Source organism: Pongo pygmaeus, chromosome 14 (genome assembly GCF_028885625.2).
Source record: "Pongo pygmaeus isolate AG05252 chromosome 14, NHGRI_mPonPyg2-v2.0_pri, whole genome shotgun sequence".
Lineage (NCBI taxonomy): Eukaryota > Metazoa > Chordata > Mammalia > Primates > Hominidae > Pongo > Pongo pygmaeus.
Window position 1 is genome coordinate 50,502,318 of NC_072387.2, and position 19,304 is coordinate 50,521,621.

At 39.6% G+C, this 19,304-nt stretch overlaps 1 protein-coding gene across 2 annotated transcripts in view; it reads right to left on the reverse strand.

Moving 5' to 3' along the window:
* The window catches only part of VWA8 (von Willebrand factor A domain containing 8), a 393,780-nt gene extending 375,412 nt beyond the window's left edge, over window positions 1-18,368 (reverse strand). For both annotated transcript variants that reach the window (XR_010123553.1, XM_054445896.2), the window contains exons 1-2: window positions 16,998-18,368; window positions 6,052-6,129 (exon numbers count right to left, since the gene is read on the reverse strand). Coding sequence is in view for 1 of the 2 variants with exons in the window: in XM_054445896.2 (XP_054301871.2) it covers window positions 6,052-6,129; window positions 16,998-17,334 (415 nt within the window). In the remaining variant the exon portion in view is untranslated. The remainder of the gene's footprint in view (window positions 1-6,051; window positions 6,130-16,997) is intronic.
* Between the last annotated feature and the right edge of the window lie 936 nt (window positions 18,369-19,304).

Here is a 19,304-nt window from a genome sequence, read left to right on the forward strand (position 1 = left end):
CAGGGTAAAACCCTGTCTCTACTAAAAAAATTCAAAAATTAGCTGGGCAATGTGGAGTGAGCCTGTAATCCCAGCTACTCGGGAGGCTGAGGTAAGAGAATCGTTTGAACCTGGGAGGCAGAGGCTGCAGTGAGCCAAGACTGAGCCATTGCACTCCAGCCTGGGAGACAGAGCAAGACTCTGTCTCAAAAAAAATAAAATAAAATAATAATAATAATAATAATAATAAATAAACCACAGTGAGAAGACAGGCATTACTGGAATAGAGTAAGGACCTCTGAAAATTCATTCCTTCTTAAAAAAAACAATAATAATGGCATAAATTGTCAAACTCAACTTCTTCAGAACTCTGGAAATCAAAAAGTTTTCAACAATCTCACATGCATTTATGTAAGAAAAGGGGTTAATTTGCCCTAACCCCATCCCCATGTCCCTAGCTCTGTGATTATCTTTGCTTTTCTTTTTTCTTTTATTGAGACAGGGTCTCACTCTGTTGTTCAGGCAGGAGGCATGCAATTGCACAATCACGGCTCACTGCAGCCTCAATCACAATAAAAAACAATATTTTATTTTATTTTTTTGTAGAAACAGGGTCTTAGTGTCTCACTATGTTGCCCAAGCTGGTCTCAAACTCCTGGCCTCAAGCAATCCTCCCACCTTAGCCTCCCAAAGTGCTAGGATTACAGGCGTGAGCCCAGTTGTTTTACAACAAACTGTCCATAATCATGGTGAAAACCAGCAGCCTGGAAGTCACCGAAGTGAACAGAACTATACAGAAGCTCCTCAAAAGCCTCATCCCCAGAAAATTATCCCTACTTGACCTGTCTGGCAGCTCCCTGAAATGCTCCATTTTTAGAATTTGTCTTTATTTGATGTACTCAGAGCTACTGTATGCAAACAGCACTAACTCGGGGCATTTGTCAAAAAAAATCAACAACAATTGTTTAACATCACAGCTGCCTGAGGCAGTAAAACCAGTTGGAGCTAACAAGAGGACAACCAAAAAACTTTAAAGACAAAAACAAAAACTGAAAATGAGATGTTCGCAGAAGGCTTTGAAAAGCTTCAGTGTATGCCTAGGAATCTGGAAGGCCACGCATATATTCAGGAAAATCCTGAGAACAGCGTGTAATCTCTCACCTTCCACTAACCTTGAGGGTCCATACAAGCAGAAAGAAAAGGTTAAGACACAATGGTAAGCTACCTATGGAGCACTGAAATCATGCCCAACTTGCACACACAGACTCTCAACAAAAGCCAAGAGACTTATTGATTCAAGGCATTAAAGAAATCTCCATTCAAACATTAGCTGACCACTAAGCTAACAAGGCATGACAAAGAACACAGACTTTAAAGAAATAGACTAGGAACATCACTAAAAAAAAGCAGCAACTCAAGGAGCAACCACAAAGCCTGGGAAGGAGAGATTATACTATTTAAAATGTCCACTTTCAATAACAACAAAATTATAAGAAATAAAGAAATAGGAGAGTATGGTTCATACATACAGAAAAAAGGAGTCAATAAAAACTATCTCTGAGTAAGCCAGACATTTGACTAAGTAGAAAAACACTTTAAATCAGCTACCACAAATACATTCAAAGAATTAAAAGAAATCATGTCTAAAGAAGTAAAGTATGACAACAATGTCTCATGAAACAGAGTACCAATAAAGAGAAATTATAAAACAAGATCCAAATAAAAATTCTGAACTTGAAAACTCTGATTAAATTAACCAGAGGGGCTCAACAACAGATGTGAGCAGGCAGAGGAAAGAACCAGCAAACTTAAAGATTAGTCAGTTGAGATGATCCAATCTAAGGAACAGAAAGAAGAAATTATAAAGAAAAATGAACTGAGTCTCACAGACTTGTAAGGCACCATCAAATCTATCAAATATAATGGGAGCCCTAGAAGGAGAGAGAGAAAAGAGAATAAATAAATAATAATGAAAAATAATAGCCAAAATTTTGCCAACTTCGATGAAAAACATTAATTTGCACATCCCATCCAAGAAGCTCAACTAACTCAAAACAGGGTAAATTCAAAGAAATCTGTGCTTAGATACATCCACAGTCAAACTATCAAAAAGCTGAAGAGAGTATCTTGGAAGACAGTATCTTGATAGCAGAGAAAAACTGACTTATCATATAAAAAGGATCCTTGCTAAGATTGATAACTGACTTCTTTTCAAAAACTAGGAAGTCCACAAACAGTAAGAAGACATATTCAAAGTGCTGAAAAAAAAAAAAAAAGCCTGTCAACCAAGAATTCTATTCCCAGTAAAATTATTCTTCAAAATACAAAGGAGAAATGAAGACATTTCCAAATTTAAAAAAAAAAAAAGTGATAATTCACCACTAGCAAACCTGCCATCTAGAAGATACTTACTAAAGGGAATCCTTCCTTTAAGCTGAAATGAAAGCACGCTAGACAGTAACTCAAATCCACATGAAGAAATAAAGATTATCAGTAAAGGGAACTACATAGATAAATAATAATGACAATGTAAGCCTATTTTTGTTTGTAACTCTTTTCTTCTACCTGATTTTAAAAACTTCATAAAGCAATAATTATAAAACTGTGCTGATAAACTTTTAATGTGTAAAGATATAGTTTGTATGACAATAATAGCACAAAGGAGGTGGAAGGGAACAGAGCTACACTGGAGTAGTTTATATACTATTGAAACTAAGTTACCATTAATCTAAACAAGATTGTTTTAGGTTAAAGTGTTAGAATCCCTAGGATGACCACTAACAAAATAATTCAAAAAAAAAACAAAAAACAAGAGTAGTAAAAGAAAAGTGGGCCAGAGTGGAAAGGACAGATTGCAGAGGCATTTAGGGGGTAGAGTCAACGGAACCTTGGGTTAGATGAAAGTGACATATTCTCCCTCATGAAGCTGACAAAGATTGTCTTCTTGACCAAACTTTAGTCAGGTTTCTAAACCTTTTCCTAGACACACTTGTGTACTTCCTTGTAAAATCCAGTTGTAGCAAAAGAACACCATTAAAACAATTTATCCAGAACCCGCCCATCCTCATAATCTAATCACCCTTGATATCTGATCAGAGTCCTCATCTTCCACAATCCCCCAGGTGATGTCTGATCACTCCCGCCTGTCGTCAGCAAGAATTTTGTTAGGTTGGCTTAGCCAGAATCTCCCTTAACCCTGACATTTCCTCTTAACAATTTTCTATCCACCAACTCCCACACTGCTCCTTTGGCTATAAACTACCACTTGCCCATGCTGCATTGGGAGTTGAGCCCAATCTCTCTCCCCAACTGCAAGACTCATAGTGACAGTCCTGAATAAAGTCTTCCTTACCCGGCTTTAACACATATCATTGATTTATTTTTTCTTTAACAGAGCACATAGTCTAGTGGAAGAATCTGAAGAGTGAACAAAAAGCTATTCTATATCATGACCAATGACTGGAACAAAGAATAGGAGAGGAGAGTGGCATGCGATGAGGCTAAGATTAGATCAAGAAATTAATAGCTAAGGATGGACCTTTGTTCCCAAAACACTAAAAACTCATTTAAAGAATTTTGAGAAAAGAAGTGACATGATTTTGGGCAAATAATGATTTTAAGTCATTAGGGAAATACAAATCAGAACCACAATGAGATGTCACTTCACATGTCTGACTATGGCTGTAATAAAAAAGACAAACAATAACAAGTGTTAGTGAGGACGTGGAAAAACTAGAATCCTTACACAATGCTAGTTAGAATGTAACATGGTGTAGGTGATTTGAAAACCATATTGGTGGCCGGGCGTGGTGGCTCATGCCAGTAAACCCAGCACTTTGGGAGGCTGAGGTGGGCGGATCACATGAGGACAGGAGTTTGAGACCAGCCTGATCAATGTGGTGAAACCCCATCTCTACCAAAAAATACAAAAGTTGCTGGGCGTGGTAACCTGCACCTGTAGTCCCAGCTACTGGAGAGGCTGAGGACCTGGAGGTTGAACCTGAGAGGGGGAGGTTGCAGTGAGCCGACATTGCGCCACTGCACCCCAGCCTGGGCCACAAAGTGAGGCCCTGTCTCAAAAAAAAAAAAAAAAAAAAAAAAAACCATTTTGGTAATTCCTTGAAATGTTAAACATAGAGTTACCATGTGACCTAGCAATTTATCTTCTAGGTAAAACCCAAGAAAGTTGAAAATATGTCCATATAAAAACTTGTACATGGATGCTTGGAGTGGCAATATTCACAACAGTCCCAAAGTGGAAACAATCCAAATGTCCATCAACTGATGAAAGGGCAAGCAAAATGTGGAATATCCACACAATGGAATATAATTTAGCCATAAAAAGCAATGAACTACAGAATCTATAAACCTTGAAAACATTATGCTAAGATAAGCAAGATACAATGGCTACATATTATATGATCCCATTTATATAAAATGTCCAAAATAGACAAATCTATAGAAACAGAAAGTATATTAGTGGTTGCTAAAGGCTGGGAGGGTGGCAGGGGAGAGAGAAGAAAGAAAATGGGAAATGACTATTAATGAGTATAAAGTTTCTTCATGGAGCGATGAAAACGTTAGATAACAGTATGGTTGTACAACTCTGAATAAACTAAAATTACTGAATTGTACAATATGGAAAGGTGAACTTTATGGTATATGAATTATATCTCAATAAAACTGTTATAAACCAAAAACCATGATGAGTTACTTTTTCACACCTGGTAGACTAAGATTAAAAAGACTATGCTGACAAGGATGTAGAAAATCACTGTTGGTCAAAGGTAAAATGGTACAACTGCTTTGGAGAATTGTTTGGCAGTGTGTTAAAAAGTTAAACAGCCATCTATAGTATGACATATCAATTCAACTCCTAGTTTTTTACCCAAGAGAAGTAAAAACTGATAACTATAAGAATTGTACAGGAATGTTCACAGCAGGATTAAAATGAAAGCCATCCAAATGTCTATCAATAGGAGAATGGATAAACAAACTGTGGTATGTTTATACAATGGAACATTATTCAGGAATTAAAAACAAACTGATAGGTACAGCAACATAGATGAATCTCAAATTAATGCTCTTCATGAGAAAAAAATACATACACACATATAACCATACCATGTGATTCTATTTATATATAGCTAAAGAACAAGCAAAACTAATCTACCATCATAAAAAAAAAAAAAAAGAACAGTGATTTCCAGGGCAGGGTAAAGGGGTAGGAACACAAGAGAACATTTAGGATGATTAATGTAATCTTGGTGGTTATACAGGTTTATAAAATTGTCAAAACCAACCAAAATAAATACTTAAGATCTGTGCATCTGTTCATGATAGCAAAGAGTTGGAATCAACCCAAATGCCCATCAATGATAGACTGGATAAGGAAAATGTGGCACATATACACCATGGAATACTATGTAGCCATAAAAAATGATGAGTTCATGTCCTTTGCAGGGACATGGATGAAACTGGAAACTATCATTCTCAGAAAACTAACACAGGCACAGAAAACCAAACACTGTATGTTCTCACTCATAAGTGGGAGTTGAACAATGAGAACACATGGACACAGGGAGGGGAACAACACACACTGGGGCCTGTCAAGGGGTGGGGGGCTAGGGGAGGAATAGCATTAGGAGAAGTGTCTAATGTAGATGACTGGTTGATGCGTGCAGCAAACCACCATGGCACGTGTATACCTATGTAACAAACCTGCATGCACTGCACATGTATCCCAGAGCTTAAAGTATAATTTAAAAAAAAAAGTTCTGTGCATTATATGTAAATCTTATTCCAGGTAAAAAAAGAAACAGTAGGATGTGAGAAAAATAAATGTTTCTACTGAGATATTGATGGGTGAAGTAATAGGATGTCTGGGATAGGTTTTAAATACTCCAGAAAAAAAATCAGTTAAAAGAAGATTGGCATAATATTGATAAATGTTGAAGCTGGAGGATAAAATCATTAGGTTTATACTATTCTCTCTACCTTTATGTAACTTTGAAAATTCCTATAATGAAAAGTTAAAAGTTATTCATTCATATATTAATAAATATTTCTTACTGTAGTTCTGTGGCACAAGTTCTGGATTCTTAGGAATTTTCAACTTGTAGGATACATCTCCAATATTAACTGTATCACCTAAAAAGAGATTTTAAAAACAGAATAATTATAAGAGACAAATGAGAGAACCATAGACTATGCAACAATGCTTGTCCTGACCTAGAGAGGGATGTTACAGAAATGTACTACACAGCTGTCTATATGTCAAGCACTATGCTCTAAAACTTCTATCCAAAGGATATATGTATAAAGGAGAAGTGAGGCATCAGTGAAATTCACATTTTAAATGCTATGTTAGCAAACAAACAAAAACCATGATAAAATACATCAACAAGCTTTATTTCATGAATAGCAACATTAATATAGGCAAAAGCAATACAGAAGAATGCATTTTGTTTAAGATCAAAGTATCTATAGAGTAAAATCTTTTTTTTTTTTTTTTTTCTGAGACGGAGTCTCACTCTGTGGCCTAGGCTGGAGTGCAGCGGTGCAAGCTCAGCTCACTGCATGCTCCGCCTCCCGGGTTCACCCCATTCTCCTGCCTCAGCCTCCAGAGTAGCTGGGATTACAGGCGCCTGCCACCACGCCCGGCTAGCTTTTTGTATTTTTAGTAGAGACGGGGTTTCACCATGTTAGCCAGGATGATCTCGATCTCCTGACCTCATGATCTGCCCACCTCGGCCTCCCAAAATGCTGGGATTACAGGCGTGAGCCACCACACTCAGCCTTTTTTTTTTTTTTTTTTTTTTTAAGATGGACTCTTATTCTGCCGCCCAGGCTGGAGTGCAGTGATGCGATCTTGGCTCACGGCAACTTCCGCCTCCTGGGTTCAAGTGATTCTCCTGCCTCAGCCTCCTGAGTAGCTGGGATTACAGGCATGTGCCATCACATCCGGCTAATTTTTGTATTTTTAGTAGAGATGAGGTTTCACCATGTTGGCCAGGCTGGTCTTGAACTCCTGACCTCAAGTGATCCACCCACCTCGGCCTCCCAAAGTGCTGGGATTATAGGTGTGAGCCTCCACACCCAGCCCACAGAGTGTTATCTTTAACACACATCCTCAACCTTTTTACATATCTTTGTACACCCTTATTTTTACTACATACAATTTCAAATTATCCAGCAACATATCCTCAAACTTCAATATTTCTAGGTGCATAAAAGGAATAAAGCCCCAGTGGCATAAATGCCAAGAACTGGCCAGGTGCAGTGGCTCACGTCTATAATCCTAGCACTTTGGGAGGCCAAGGCAGGCGGATCACTTGAGGTCAGGAGTTAGAGACCAGCCTGACTAACACGGTAAAACCCCATCTCTACTAAAAATACAAAAATTAGATGGGCGTGGTGGTACGTGCCTGTAATCCCAGCTACTTGGGAGGCTGAGACAGGAGAATCGCTTGAAGCCAGGAGGCGGAGGTTGCAGCAAGCCAAGATTATGCCACTGCACTCCAGCCTGGGCAACGGTGTGACACTCTGTCTCAAATAAATAAAAAATGAAAGCCAAGAATTCCTACATGAAATAAGCAAAAGCAGGCAAAAGTTTTCAGTAAGTTCTACACAGTTCTATTTTTTAATGTAACCTTAATTTCCCAGTGATCTTCTAAAGCCGAGGACTAAACTGAATAATCTCTCTCTGCTTTGCTCTCTCTAACAGCAAAATAGGCATGGTGATAACATTTGCATCTAGAACTTCATTTGGAAAGGGCTCAGAGACACTCCAAAAAAGTAGTCATGCAAAACTCATCTTTCAGCACTGCCAGTTTAAAGCTAGCAAGATACCTTGAACACTAAGACCTTAAATCATGGTACTAATAACAATAGCCAACATTTATTGAATGCTTACTACCTTCTAAGTATTTTTTGCATTCTCAGAATAATCCTATGAGACAGAAACTTTACAAATGAGAAAATTTGTAAATCCATAAAAGAGTTTTTAATAGATAAAGAACTTTATTACAGGTGTGTGGTAAATTGAGAGAGGAAGATAAGGACTACACACAAAGTTAAATCCTTGCTAGGTCCAAAACTGGCAGCCAGAAAAAGGCAAGGCAAAAGATGATGAGGACCAAAATTCAAAAGCCTGCAAAGCTCCTCCATAACCCATGCACCCCTCCCTTCTCCTCTCCTGTCCAATTAACTCTTTGTTTTCATGCAATCTATCACAGAGATTCTCAAAGCATCAATATCACCTGGGAACTTGTAAGTCATACAAATCTTCAGGCCCCACCCCAGACCTACTGAATTAGAAACCCTAAGGTCCAGCAATCTGTGTTACAATGAGCCCTCCAGATGATCTCTAATGCATGTTTGAGATCATCTGGTCGTTTAAGTTCTAACGCCCTCAAAAAACAGATGGTCAGCAGTGCCTCGTATAATACAATCTTAGTTACTGCCAGGTATTGGTTGACTGGTCATCTCACCCTATTTTCCTTAACTCAGGAAAGAACCTATAAATTAGCTACTTTCTACAGTAGGTTTTCTTTTAAAAGATAAGCTTGCTTACAAATACAAGTGATATTATCTACTGGCTTTTATTACAGAGTAGTTTAAAGAATTATAGTTACAGTATTTTCAAATAAGATGTCTTTACAAATGTTATTTCACTTCCTGAAAAGACTATAATTATTTGGCCTCCTGACAAAATGATACTGAGTAATTAACCTGAACATAAGAAAAACGTTTTCAGGCACAGGTTCTCATTACAAACATTCCCTGAGTGTTAGGGCTGACGGACATCATCCTTCTAATAAATAATCTAGAAAAAGGGCAGACTATACAAATTCATGGTAACTTGACAATTGGCTGTCCATTTATTTTTTTTAAAAAGTAAAATTCATACCTCACATTTCTGACAGACGGTACATTCAAACTGAGTAACTGAGGACAGTACAATAAGGCAACTATTCACAAAGGTATAGCAGAGTTTACGGAAACCAAAAAAGATGGTGCAGTATCCTAGGACTAGCAATAACAGAAAGCCATTACCGCCCCTAGGCCTGAAGGGGCAAGGGGAGAGAGCAAGCAGAGAGGGTCACTGTGTTAGGAAGCCTCTTTTTGGGGAACACAGCAAACCTATAATGGTGACCTGGCAGGGAGGGAGCTGGGAAATAAACATGAAGCAAAAACGGACAGAACTAAAAGTGGAAGTAGAAAAATGCACAATCACATCTAGATATTAATAGCTTTAAGTAGCTCTCTCGGTAAATAATGGAAGACGTAGGTAAAAATAAAGAAGGATACAGCATAAGGATAATTGCTTCTCAGCCTTCTGGCAAAGACCAAGTATAGACGTAAAGAAAGAGAAGATTGGAAAACATAATTAACCACTTGGCCTAAATGACATTTATGGAACGCTACACCCAACAACAGAATGCATATTCTATTTATTATTTATTTAAGTATTACTGCAAGTATGTTTTTATTTTCTCAACCTATCAACTGAATATTGTATTTTATAAAGAACTTTTTAGTATTGTAATTGGTTCCTCATGATCAGAATGCATATCCTTTTTAAATGCACATGGAACATTCACCAAAATAGATTATAGGCTGGACCACAAAGCAAGTCTCAAGGCATTTAAAGATGAGACCAGGCACAGTGGCTGGTGCCTGTAATCCCAGCACTTTGGGAGGCCGAGGTGGGTGGATCACCTGAGCCCAGGAGTTCGAGACCAGCCGGACCAACATAGTGAAACCCCATCTCTACTAAAAATACAAAATTAGCTGAGCATGGTGGCTGGCACATGCCTGTAATCCTAGCTACTTGGGAGACTGAAGCAGGAGAATTGCTTGAACCAGGGAGGCGGAGGTTGCAGTGAGCCGAGATCGCACCATTGCACTCCAGCTTGGGCAACAAGAGTGAAACTCTGTCTCAAAAAAAACAAAAAAAGAAAATTAAACGATGGAAGTCATACAGATTATGTTTTCTTACCACAGTGGAATTAAACTGGAAATCAGTAACAAAAAGGTAACTGGAAAATCCCCAAACATTTGGAAATCAAGCAACAGGCTTCTAAAAAAATCCAAAACATAAATCACAATGGAAATTGTACCCATTGGGAAACAGGGTGGTGATCAATGAGCCACATCTGCAATAGACAAAAGGCAAAAGTTATGACATTCATATGGACCAGGCATCTGCCATCCCTGCCTTAAACATTGATGTTCTTGGCCATCTTCTATTACCACACTACACTTTCCTCAGTCATTTAATCCATACCAATGTCCCAACTCTGACCTCTATACAACCCTTTTTTTTTTTTTTTTTTCAGTTAAGGGTACTCTTCAAACACCATATACAACTAACTCTTTAAATGTCTATTTTGGCTCAGATCTCTCTCCTGAGTTTCATACCTGCCAGTAGCCTACTGGACACTTTACCTAGATATTCCAGAGACAACTCAACAAACATACAGAAACAGAATTCTATGTTGTCCATTGTGTGCGCCCAACTCTAACCAGCTCCACCTCTTGTATTCCTATCTCAGTGACTAACACTTTATCTCCTCAGCCTAGAAGGCCTTCCACATCTCTTTCACACCACTTGCCCTCTACACAACTACTACTGAAATATCTTCATCTCCCCATTGAACCTTCCCTAACTTTTCCTCTAGCACAAATTGATCACTCCATTCATCTTTCTGCTAGCACAGGATCTGATCTATGCTTTTGTAATGGAAATACAAATTTAAGGAGATAAGAGACATTTTCTAACAATTAAAGAAGAGCTTTTTATCTACTTCCAAAATAGAGATAGGATATTCTATTTCCACTTAAAAGATACACTCAGAATTTGTACTAAATTGCTAGAATATTCTGTTTCCACTTAAAAGACACACTCAGAATTTGTAATATTTTTTCTTTTAAATGCCAATATTTACAACGTACTGGAAATGTCATCCTTTGCAACTATTTAAACTTACCAGGCAAACTTTAGCTATTAACCTAAAAATGTTCAAAGGGATACATATTTTTAAAATCCTCCTAGCAGATAAATAAGAAAAATTTTTGAAGACTACTGTTTAGTCTACAAGACTCTTTTTTTCTTGGTGCAAGGCCTAAGTTTTAATCATCATTTTATCCCCAATACCTGAAACCTACCAGATATTCAATAAATGTTTGACAAATGAATAATTATAATTTTAAATTAAATATTTTCTTAAGTATTGTTTTTAAGCTGTAATGATTTTCTCCTTTGAAAACATCCCACCTACTAATGTGCTTATAAGGCAAGCCATTTGTAATGATTTCTTTAAGTGAGGTAGTTTACTCTCTAAAGGGGAATAAGAATACTTAAAGACAACAGGTAACATAATTTAGGCAAAAGAAGCTAATGTACGCCTTTCTTCAAGTAAACTGTGGGTTTACTTGAACTAGACTCAAATACTATTGAAGTATCTATAGTGCCTGAACCTTGCTGGATTTCTGATTGGTTCAGTTCATAGGGGCTCCTGTTAAGAAGTACACTTAAGTCTTTATTGTTGTCCTGAGATTCTTCATAATAGCCCTTCTGGTGCACCATATCCTCTCAAGTCTTAAATGTTTGTATGCAGCCATTCATTGAGCATTCAATGGTCTCACTTTGACCAGAACAGCAAGAACATAAAGAATTATTCAACTGATGTGACATCATGGCTTGTAAATTCCATAGTGAGACGAAGTAAGTCCACTAAGTTGGTGACAGAGAGTGGCAAAAACGCCCAAAGTTTCAGTGAATCTGACAAAATTGAGAAGCTAACCAAAGGGGCAAATTGTTAAATTAAACCAAATTTGGTCTAAGGATGCCTCCGTACTTGGAGTTCTTATGTAATGAATTGCAACATAACTTTGTATGTAAATTAACTGAAACCGGAACTTAGGAGTATACTTTGGTAACAAATAGATGAGTCTTAGCCAATCTGAGAAGCTGAGCTTGGGTCAACCACAGGCTGCCAACTGATGAGACCGTGTTCAAGTAAGGCAAACACTGAGTTATAACCAAGTAAGCTGTTTCCGTACTTCACTTCCATTTTCTGTCCATAAATGCTGCCTGCTCACGTTTCAGAATGGAGCTCTCTGAGCTTATTCTGGTTCTGAGGACTGCCCAATTCACAAATTGTTCTGTGCTTAAATTCTGTTAAGTTTAGTGAGTCTAAAGTTTCTAACAGTAGCTTTGACAAAGAAGTTGGTTTCATGAGGGTTTTTCAACAGGGGCACTATGAACATTTTGGGCCAGATAATTTTTTGTTGTGAGGGGCTGTCCTGTGTGTCATGGCCTGTTTAGCAGCATCACTGGCCTCTACCCACTAGATGCCAGTAGCACCCCTCCCTCCTGGTTCTGACAACCAAAAAGAAACATCTCCAGACATTGCCAAATGTCCCCTGAGGGGGGAGAAATCACCTTCGGTTGAGAACTACTGGGTTAGTGTCATCATTTTTATATATACTAAACTTAGACCCAAGAGAAAACTAAATATATCAGCAATTCCCACACTAGTCTATGTGCTCCTAATGCGGATCTGCCTAATGATTTATAAGCTTACCATTGTTCTGAGCCTTTCTGTTAAATTCTTGAATACACAATGGGGTCAGAATATCCTCAGGGTCAAAATAACCTGCTGCAGGTTTAAAGTAGTTAATAATTTCCCCAAGGTTCAATACCTGATAAATACAAAACTTAGACCAAAACCACAGTATAGTTCTTTCCTCTTTACACTGTATTTCTCAGTTGAAGCCACAGTTCTATATTTCCCCTCCTCAAAGTTATTTCTATCTAATCCTATTGTGGCCCAAGGATATAATCTTAAAATAAAAAAAATTCATGTAGATGGATGTTTATTGCATTGTTTATAGATTTTAGACAACGTGAATGTCCAAGAATGAGACATTAGTAAAATAAATTATATGGACAAACGTATAAACTTAATAACTATTTTAAACAATCATGTACAATGATATTTATTACCATGTTAATATGTTCACAATAATGGATGTAATAATTATAAAACATACATGATCCCATTTCTTTAAAAAAACATGTATCTGCATAAATATACATATCGTCCAGGCACAGTGGCTCAAATCTGTAATCCCAGCACTTTGGGAGGCAAAGGTGGGCAGATCGCTTGAGGTCAGGAGTTCGAGACCAGCCTGGCCAACATGGTGAAACCCCATCTCTACCAAAAATACAAAAATTAGCTGGGGTGGCTCATATGGTTTGCCTGTGTCCAACCCAAATCTTATCTTGAATTGTAGCTCCCATAATCCCCATGTGTCGTGGGAGGGACTCAGTGGGAGGTAATTGAATCATGGGGGCAGGTTTTTCCTGTGCTGTTCTCGTGGTAGCGAATAAGTCTCACGAGGTCTGATGGTTCTATAAAGGGGAGTTTCTGTACACAAGCTCTCTTGCTTGCCGCTACGTAAGACGTGACTTTTCTCTTCTTCACCTTCCACCATGATTGTGAGGCCTACCCAGCCATGCGAAACTGTTGAGCCCATGAAACCTTTTTCTTCATAAATTACCCAGTCTTTGGTATGTCCTTATAGCAGTGTGAGAACAGACTAACACAGTGGTGCACACCTGTAGTCCCAGCTATTTGGGAGGCTGAGGCAGGAGAATCGCTTGAACCCAGGAGGTGGAGGTTGCAGTAAGCCAAGACCGCTCCACTGCACTCCAGCCTGGGTGACAGGGCAAGACTCCATCTCAAAAATAAATAAACAAATAATTATACATATATATGTAATCTGACAGGATTAATGCTAAAAAGTTGATAATTATAAATTTGGGTGGGAGGATTATGTTTTAGGGAATCTGTATTCAGCATTCTTCTACAATAAACATAGATTGCTGTGTAAAAGTATTTTAGAGTATTTCTATAAACAAATTTACTTCATATACAAGAGTCATAAAGAAAAAACTGTGAATCCCTTGAATAATAATGGTGTTAAACGAGAGCACCAAAATGTCATGATATATTTAACAGTTATGTTTCTAGGTTTATCATTTGATCTATAGTATATTTGAATCCATTTAACATCAGAGTCCCACTGAAACAACTTGCTTGGCTCCATCTGTAAAAACACTACAATAATCTTTATTGAACTCTCTGCAGTAGATATCCTTGTTAACCTTGTTAACCTCTTTGCTCTTAAAACCAAGAGACAGTAATTTTAATGGAAGTATAAAGAGTTATAAAGAATTTACAATTATAGATACTTATACTATCTGACAGCAAAGGATAAAAAGCAGTGGGTTTGGGTTGAGTTTATTTGCTTGTTTTGTTTTTAACATAAATGACCTATTTTCCTTTTTTTTCTGCTTATCAGGCTTAACAAAGGTCCTCTCTTGAGAGCAAACAAGGCAATTCCAGCCTCTCCTGCTCCTTCTCTGTATGAACTTTCACAAAATAAGCCACTGAATGCTTACTAGGTACAAAGTGTTGGCAGGCACCAAAGGAATATATAGATAAATAAAACAAATACTCCAGGAGAAATAACACCAGTATATAACTTAAATATATTATTTATGAACTTTGTTGTTCTTTTTTCAAACTATTAGGAAGCAATGTCAATTACAGAGAGAGGAGATAATCAGTTACTGGTCACATGTATGAATGCAGCTGAGAGCATCTTCCCAACATAAGATGTAATCCATTATGGCCTATTGCTATTTGTAGTTTTACACTTGTCCGTGTAAGATCTCTGATTCAAAATGGGACACTTCCATCTTGATAGCCTTACTCTCAGGCCTCAGAGTAGTCAAAAGTGTGCTGTCCATTTACCTGGCTCACAATTGCTCTTACTCGAGTCCAGATCTCTGGTGGGTTCCCAGCTGCATTCAGTTAACAGTCCTCACACCCTCAAAAAATACCTCTTGTGGTCTGATCCTGCCAGAGTGAATGACTGATTTAAAGAGGATAATATGTTCTCTGTAATATGTCCATGACTCTCACATTTAAAGCAAAGCCTATACTTTGATTTGTTGGCTATAACAAAATTTGAGGACATTTACAACTTATCTACCAATACGTGTATAATACAGACTTTAAAAACTCACACCCACATGTGTTTTTACAATCAACATGTATTATCCATGTACAAAGAACAATTGTTTTTAAAAAGTTCAAGTCAATTCGCTCTGCTAAATCTGCCTACCCAGATAGTCTGGACAGTCCTGAATCTAAACAAACCTGGTTTCATGTCTCCTAAAGGCAAGGAAACAGAATAATTCTCAAATAGCTAAAACTGTACATACTAAGAATAAAAAAGCTAACTTTTATTGAGCATTAATATGTGCCACAGATTATATTAATTAATAAATCCTCACAACCACCATAATAGATATATTCTTCTTATCCTTTTACAGTTGGGAAAACTAGGACACAAAGTAACCTACCCTCAACGACCCATGGTTAGATAGTGCATAAGTGGATTCCAACACAGATTGTTTAACTCCAAAACCCAACCTATAGTTTATGCTATACTTCCACCTTTGACCTCTGCCTTCTAGAGCAAAGCAGCAAAAAACAAATAAAGAACACACAAAAAACGTAAAAAACAAATGAATAAACAGCCTAGAAGTGAGAGTAATTGAGAAAAAGCAAAAAAAAAAAAAAAAAAGCAAAATTTGAAATTGCAACACTATGGTGGGGGACGGGGTGGGTGTATGTCTTGAATGAATAAAATGAAATGCATGGGACCGAAATATGCTTTTTTTTTTTTTTTTTTTGAGATGGAGTCTTGCTCTGTTGCCCAGGCTGGAGTGCAGTGGCTCGATCTCCGCTCACTGCAAGCTCCGCCTCCCAGGTTCACGCCATTCTTCTGCCTCAGCCTCTGAAGTAGCTGGGATTACAGGGGGCCGCCACCACGCCCGGCTAATTTTTCTGTTTTTGTTTTTTTTTTTTTTTTTAGTAGAGACGGGGTTTCACCGTGTTAGCCAGGATGGTCTCGATCTCCTGACCCCGTGATCCGCCCGCCTCAGCCTCCCAAAGTGCTGGGATTACAGGCGTGAGCCACCGCGCCCGGCCCATATGCACATTTCTTGGCAAGGAAAACTGGGGGTTGCGGGGAAAATGCAAGAGGACAACGAAACCTACAATTTCGTAGTGAAAACCTGTTATTCCAAGTAGCACTGACATTGACAAAATCTTGTCTGGAATCACTTCACCATTCAAGGGTAGCAACAACAGATATCCTTTCCTTAACCATCACAGTAACTCTAACTCCACCAACACACAAGAAAAAGAATTCCTAAAACCAGCTCAAGCAGAGCCAAAAAATACTAAGCTTAGAAATCAAAGCATGTGATTCTAGCAGTCATTAGTTGTGTACTCTCCAGCGAATCACTTTTCCCTTCTGGGTTTTAATTACCTCAATTGTAGAGGCAAGTGTTTTAACTAAATTAAGGTGTAACTGTCAGCTCTAAGAATTAAGTGAAACTTTAAGGAAAACTCCTGTAAAACTTGGAAAGGCTCGGGGATGCATTTAAAACACAGTGAACTATGGGTTCTTTAGCGAGAATGTTCCCTTCTAAGCCGCCACAAGCCCTGGCTGGAACATGACACAGACCGGCTTCCAGGCCCTTGAGGCTCAGAGAGCAAGGTCAAATCCAGCTTTCAATAATTCCATAGGGCTAAGGCATTAACCTCTATGAGTATTATAATCTAAGTCAGAATTCTGGGGGTAAAGGCAGCGGCAGGGGAAGGAGAAATCACTCTTCTAGGTCATCAGAAACCTTAGTCCAGACCCCTCGGGTTGCAGAATCAGGCACAGAGAGGGCGAGCGCCCTGCCCCACGTTACACAGCAGTTAGCGCCGAGGTCGGGCCTAGAACCTCGATCTTTCAGCTCCCCGCTCGGCAAACGGTCCTTCCAAGCGCAGCGAAGCAGCAGAGAGGAGGGGCGGGGGCGCGCGGGGGCCGGGTACGGAGCGCAGGGGCACCAGGGAGGACAGGGGCGCACCCCGAGTTACCTGTGTCGGCCCCCGAGCCGGCGTGTAGCAGTCTGACCTCCGGCCGCTGCCTGTCGCCACCCGGCCTGCGCTGCACCACCTGCCGCAGGAGCAGCCGCATGCGCCGCGAGGCCGGGCCGCCGTGGCCTCCGGGTGCCCCGAGGAGTAGGAGCCGGGATTGCATGGGGCCGGGGGCGCTGCCGGGGACGGCGAGGGGGCCCGGGCGTCGAGCTGCGTCCCGGGCAGGCACCGTGAGGCAGCGCGGAGAAGGGGACAGGAAGCGGCGCCTAGCCGAGTCCGCCGGAAACTCCTTCCCCCCCGGCGCGGCCGGCTCAGTAGACTTGGCCCGGCCCTGCATGGCCCAGGCGGGCGTAAAGAGCCTGCGGAGCTCCAGCCCAAAGAGCTGGCACCGTCCCGGAACGGCCCGCGCCGCGGGAGTGCTCCGAGCTGCGGCGCTGGGCTCTGGTGGGCGCCTCGCAGTCCCTGAGGCTGTCTGTTCACCTGGATGCACCAGGCCTTCACCTGCCGTTTCCCTGCGATCCCACAGAATCTCAGGAGTTCAGTAAATGCCAAGGGTTTTAGGAGCATTTGTCGGTGTGACTCTTCAGATGCTTGCACCAAGTCTTCGTTTCTTAGTTAAAGGCCTGGTAAGTATAGGGAGCTTTCCCTGTACTTGGCTTCAGATTTCGGAAATGGAGAAAACATGCACAAGATGATGGGAACTTTCACAACTGTCTTGATTCATTGTGACCACACTAGTGTTTCCAAACCGTACGTGAAAGCTTTACCCTTTGTCCTTTTGGTGGTGGTTGGTTGTTTCTGTGTTTTATTACCGCTTCCTAAATTCTAAGGAAAAAATTCACATCTTAGTGATAGATGGAAATTGCTTAAATATCAGAAAGGATCCAGATCAAGCACTTTTCCAGTCATGCTGTAATACAAGGGTTATATAAAGATAATTTATGTCTTTAGTAAAGGAAAAAGTAGGACACTGGCTAAGGCTGCCTCCCTCTCGTACATTTCAACATCGGAAACGGTCCTACCACAAAGCAAACTAAGCCTAATGTAATTAGACTGCATCCCCAAAATGTCACAGTGAATTGACAAAGGCAAAATATTTGAGACAAGTTATACAAGCAAACATCAAAAAGAAGGCAGAAGACCTCACTTTCAGCTAAAGACCTTGCTAATTCTAGAGCTGCCACCGTCTAAATACTTAGCACCTACCCTGCGCCTAACCCTGTGATGAGTGCTGAGAAGAGAGTGATAGAGTGGAGACTGTAAAAGTCAAACAAGGCTAGGTAAGGAAGGCTTTGGGCATCCAGCGGAAGAACTTGACTTGAGGAATGAAGGCTGAACCAGGATTCTAACCTAGATGAGAAGACAGTGAAAATAAAGGTAATAAGTAGTTACACAATATATTATGACATCGTTTCATGTGTATCTTCTCATTGAATCCTCATAGCAACCCTAAGACATAAATCTAGGATGTAAGTTTATAAAATGCTTTTCCTACTTTGAGCACATCCTATGCATCAAGATTTTAATGAATTATCCCATTTCACATAAAAATGCTTTGAGGTACTATTATTATCCTCCATTTTACAGATGAAGAAACTAAGGCTAGAAGAATTGAATACCTTGGTCAAGATATCTCCATTTAATCTCACTGGAACTCAGTAGACACTTGAAAGAATGGGAGAACAACCTAAGGCAATTTTGCAAAATGGTTGATATAAGCACTAAGAGCTCTTGGAGTTAAGACAATGGAGAGTTCGACACAAGTTAGAGCATTCAACAACATTTTTTGCCTAGTTTTATTTTTTTTAGAGACAAAGTCTCACTCTGTTGCCCAGGCTGGGGTGCAGTGGCAGTATTATAGCTCATTGCAACCTCGAACTCCTGGGCTCAAGTGATCCTCCTGCTTCAGCCTCTCTAGTAGCTGAGACTACAGGTATGCACCACTGTGCCTGGCTAATTTTTGTGTTTTTGTTTTTGTAGCAGTGGAGTCTTGTTATGTTGCCCAGGCTGGTCTCAAGCTCCTGGCCTCAAGTGATCCTCCTGCCTCAGCCTCCCAACGACAACATTTATTGAGTAACTGCTGTATAAACAGTACTCTGCTAGATACTGTGAATCAATGGGCTCACATTAGGTATTGATGATAAATATACAAATAAAGAATTGCCATACAGTGAGACACGTGTCAGAGATTTAGGTTCAACATACTGCGGAGTGGATTGCTGCACCTGGAGTCTTCACAGAGAAGGTAGTGTTTGAAATGATTCATGTAGGACATATTATACAAGAGTTTGCCAGGCTGAGACAAGT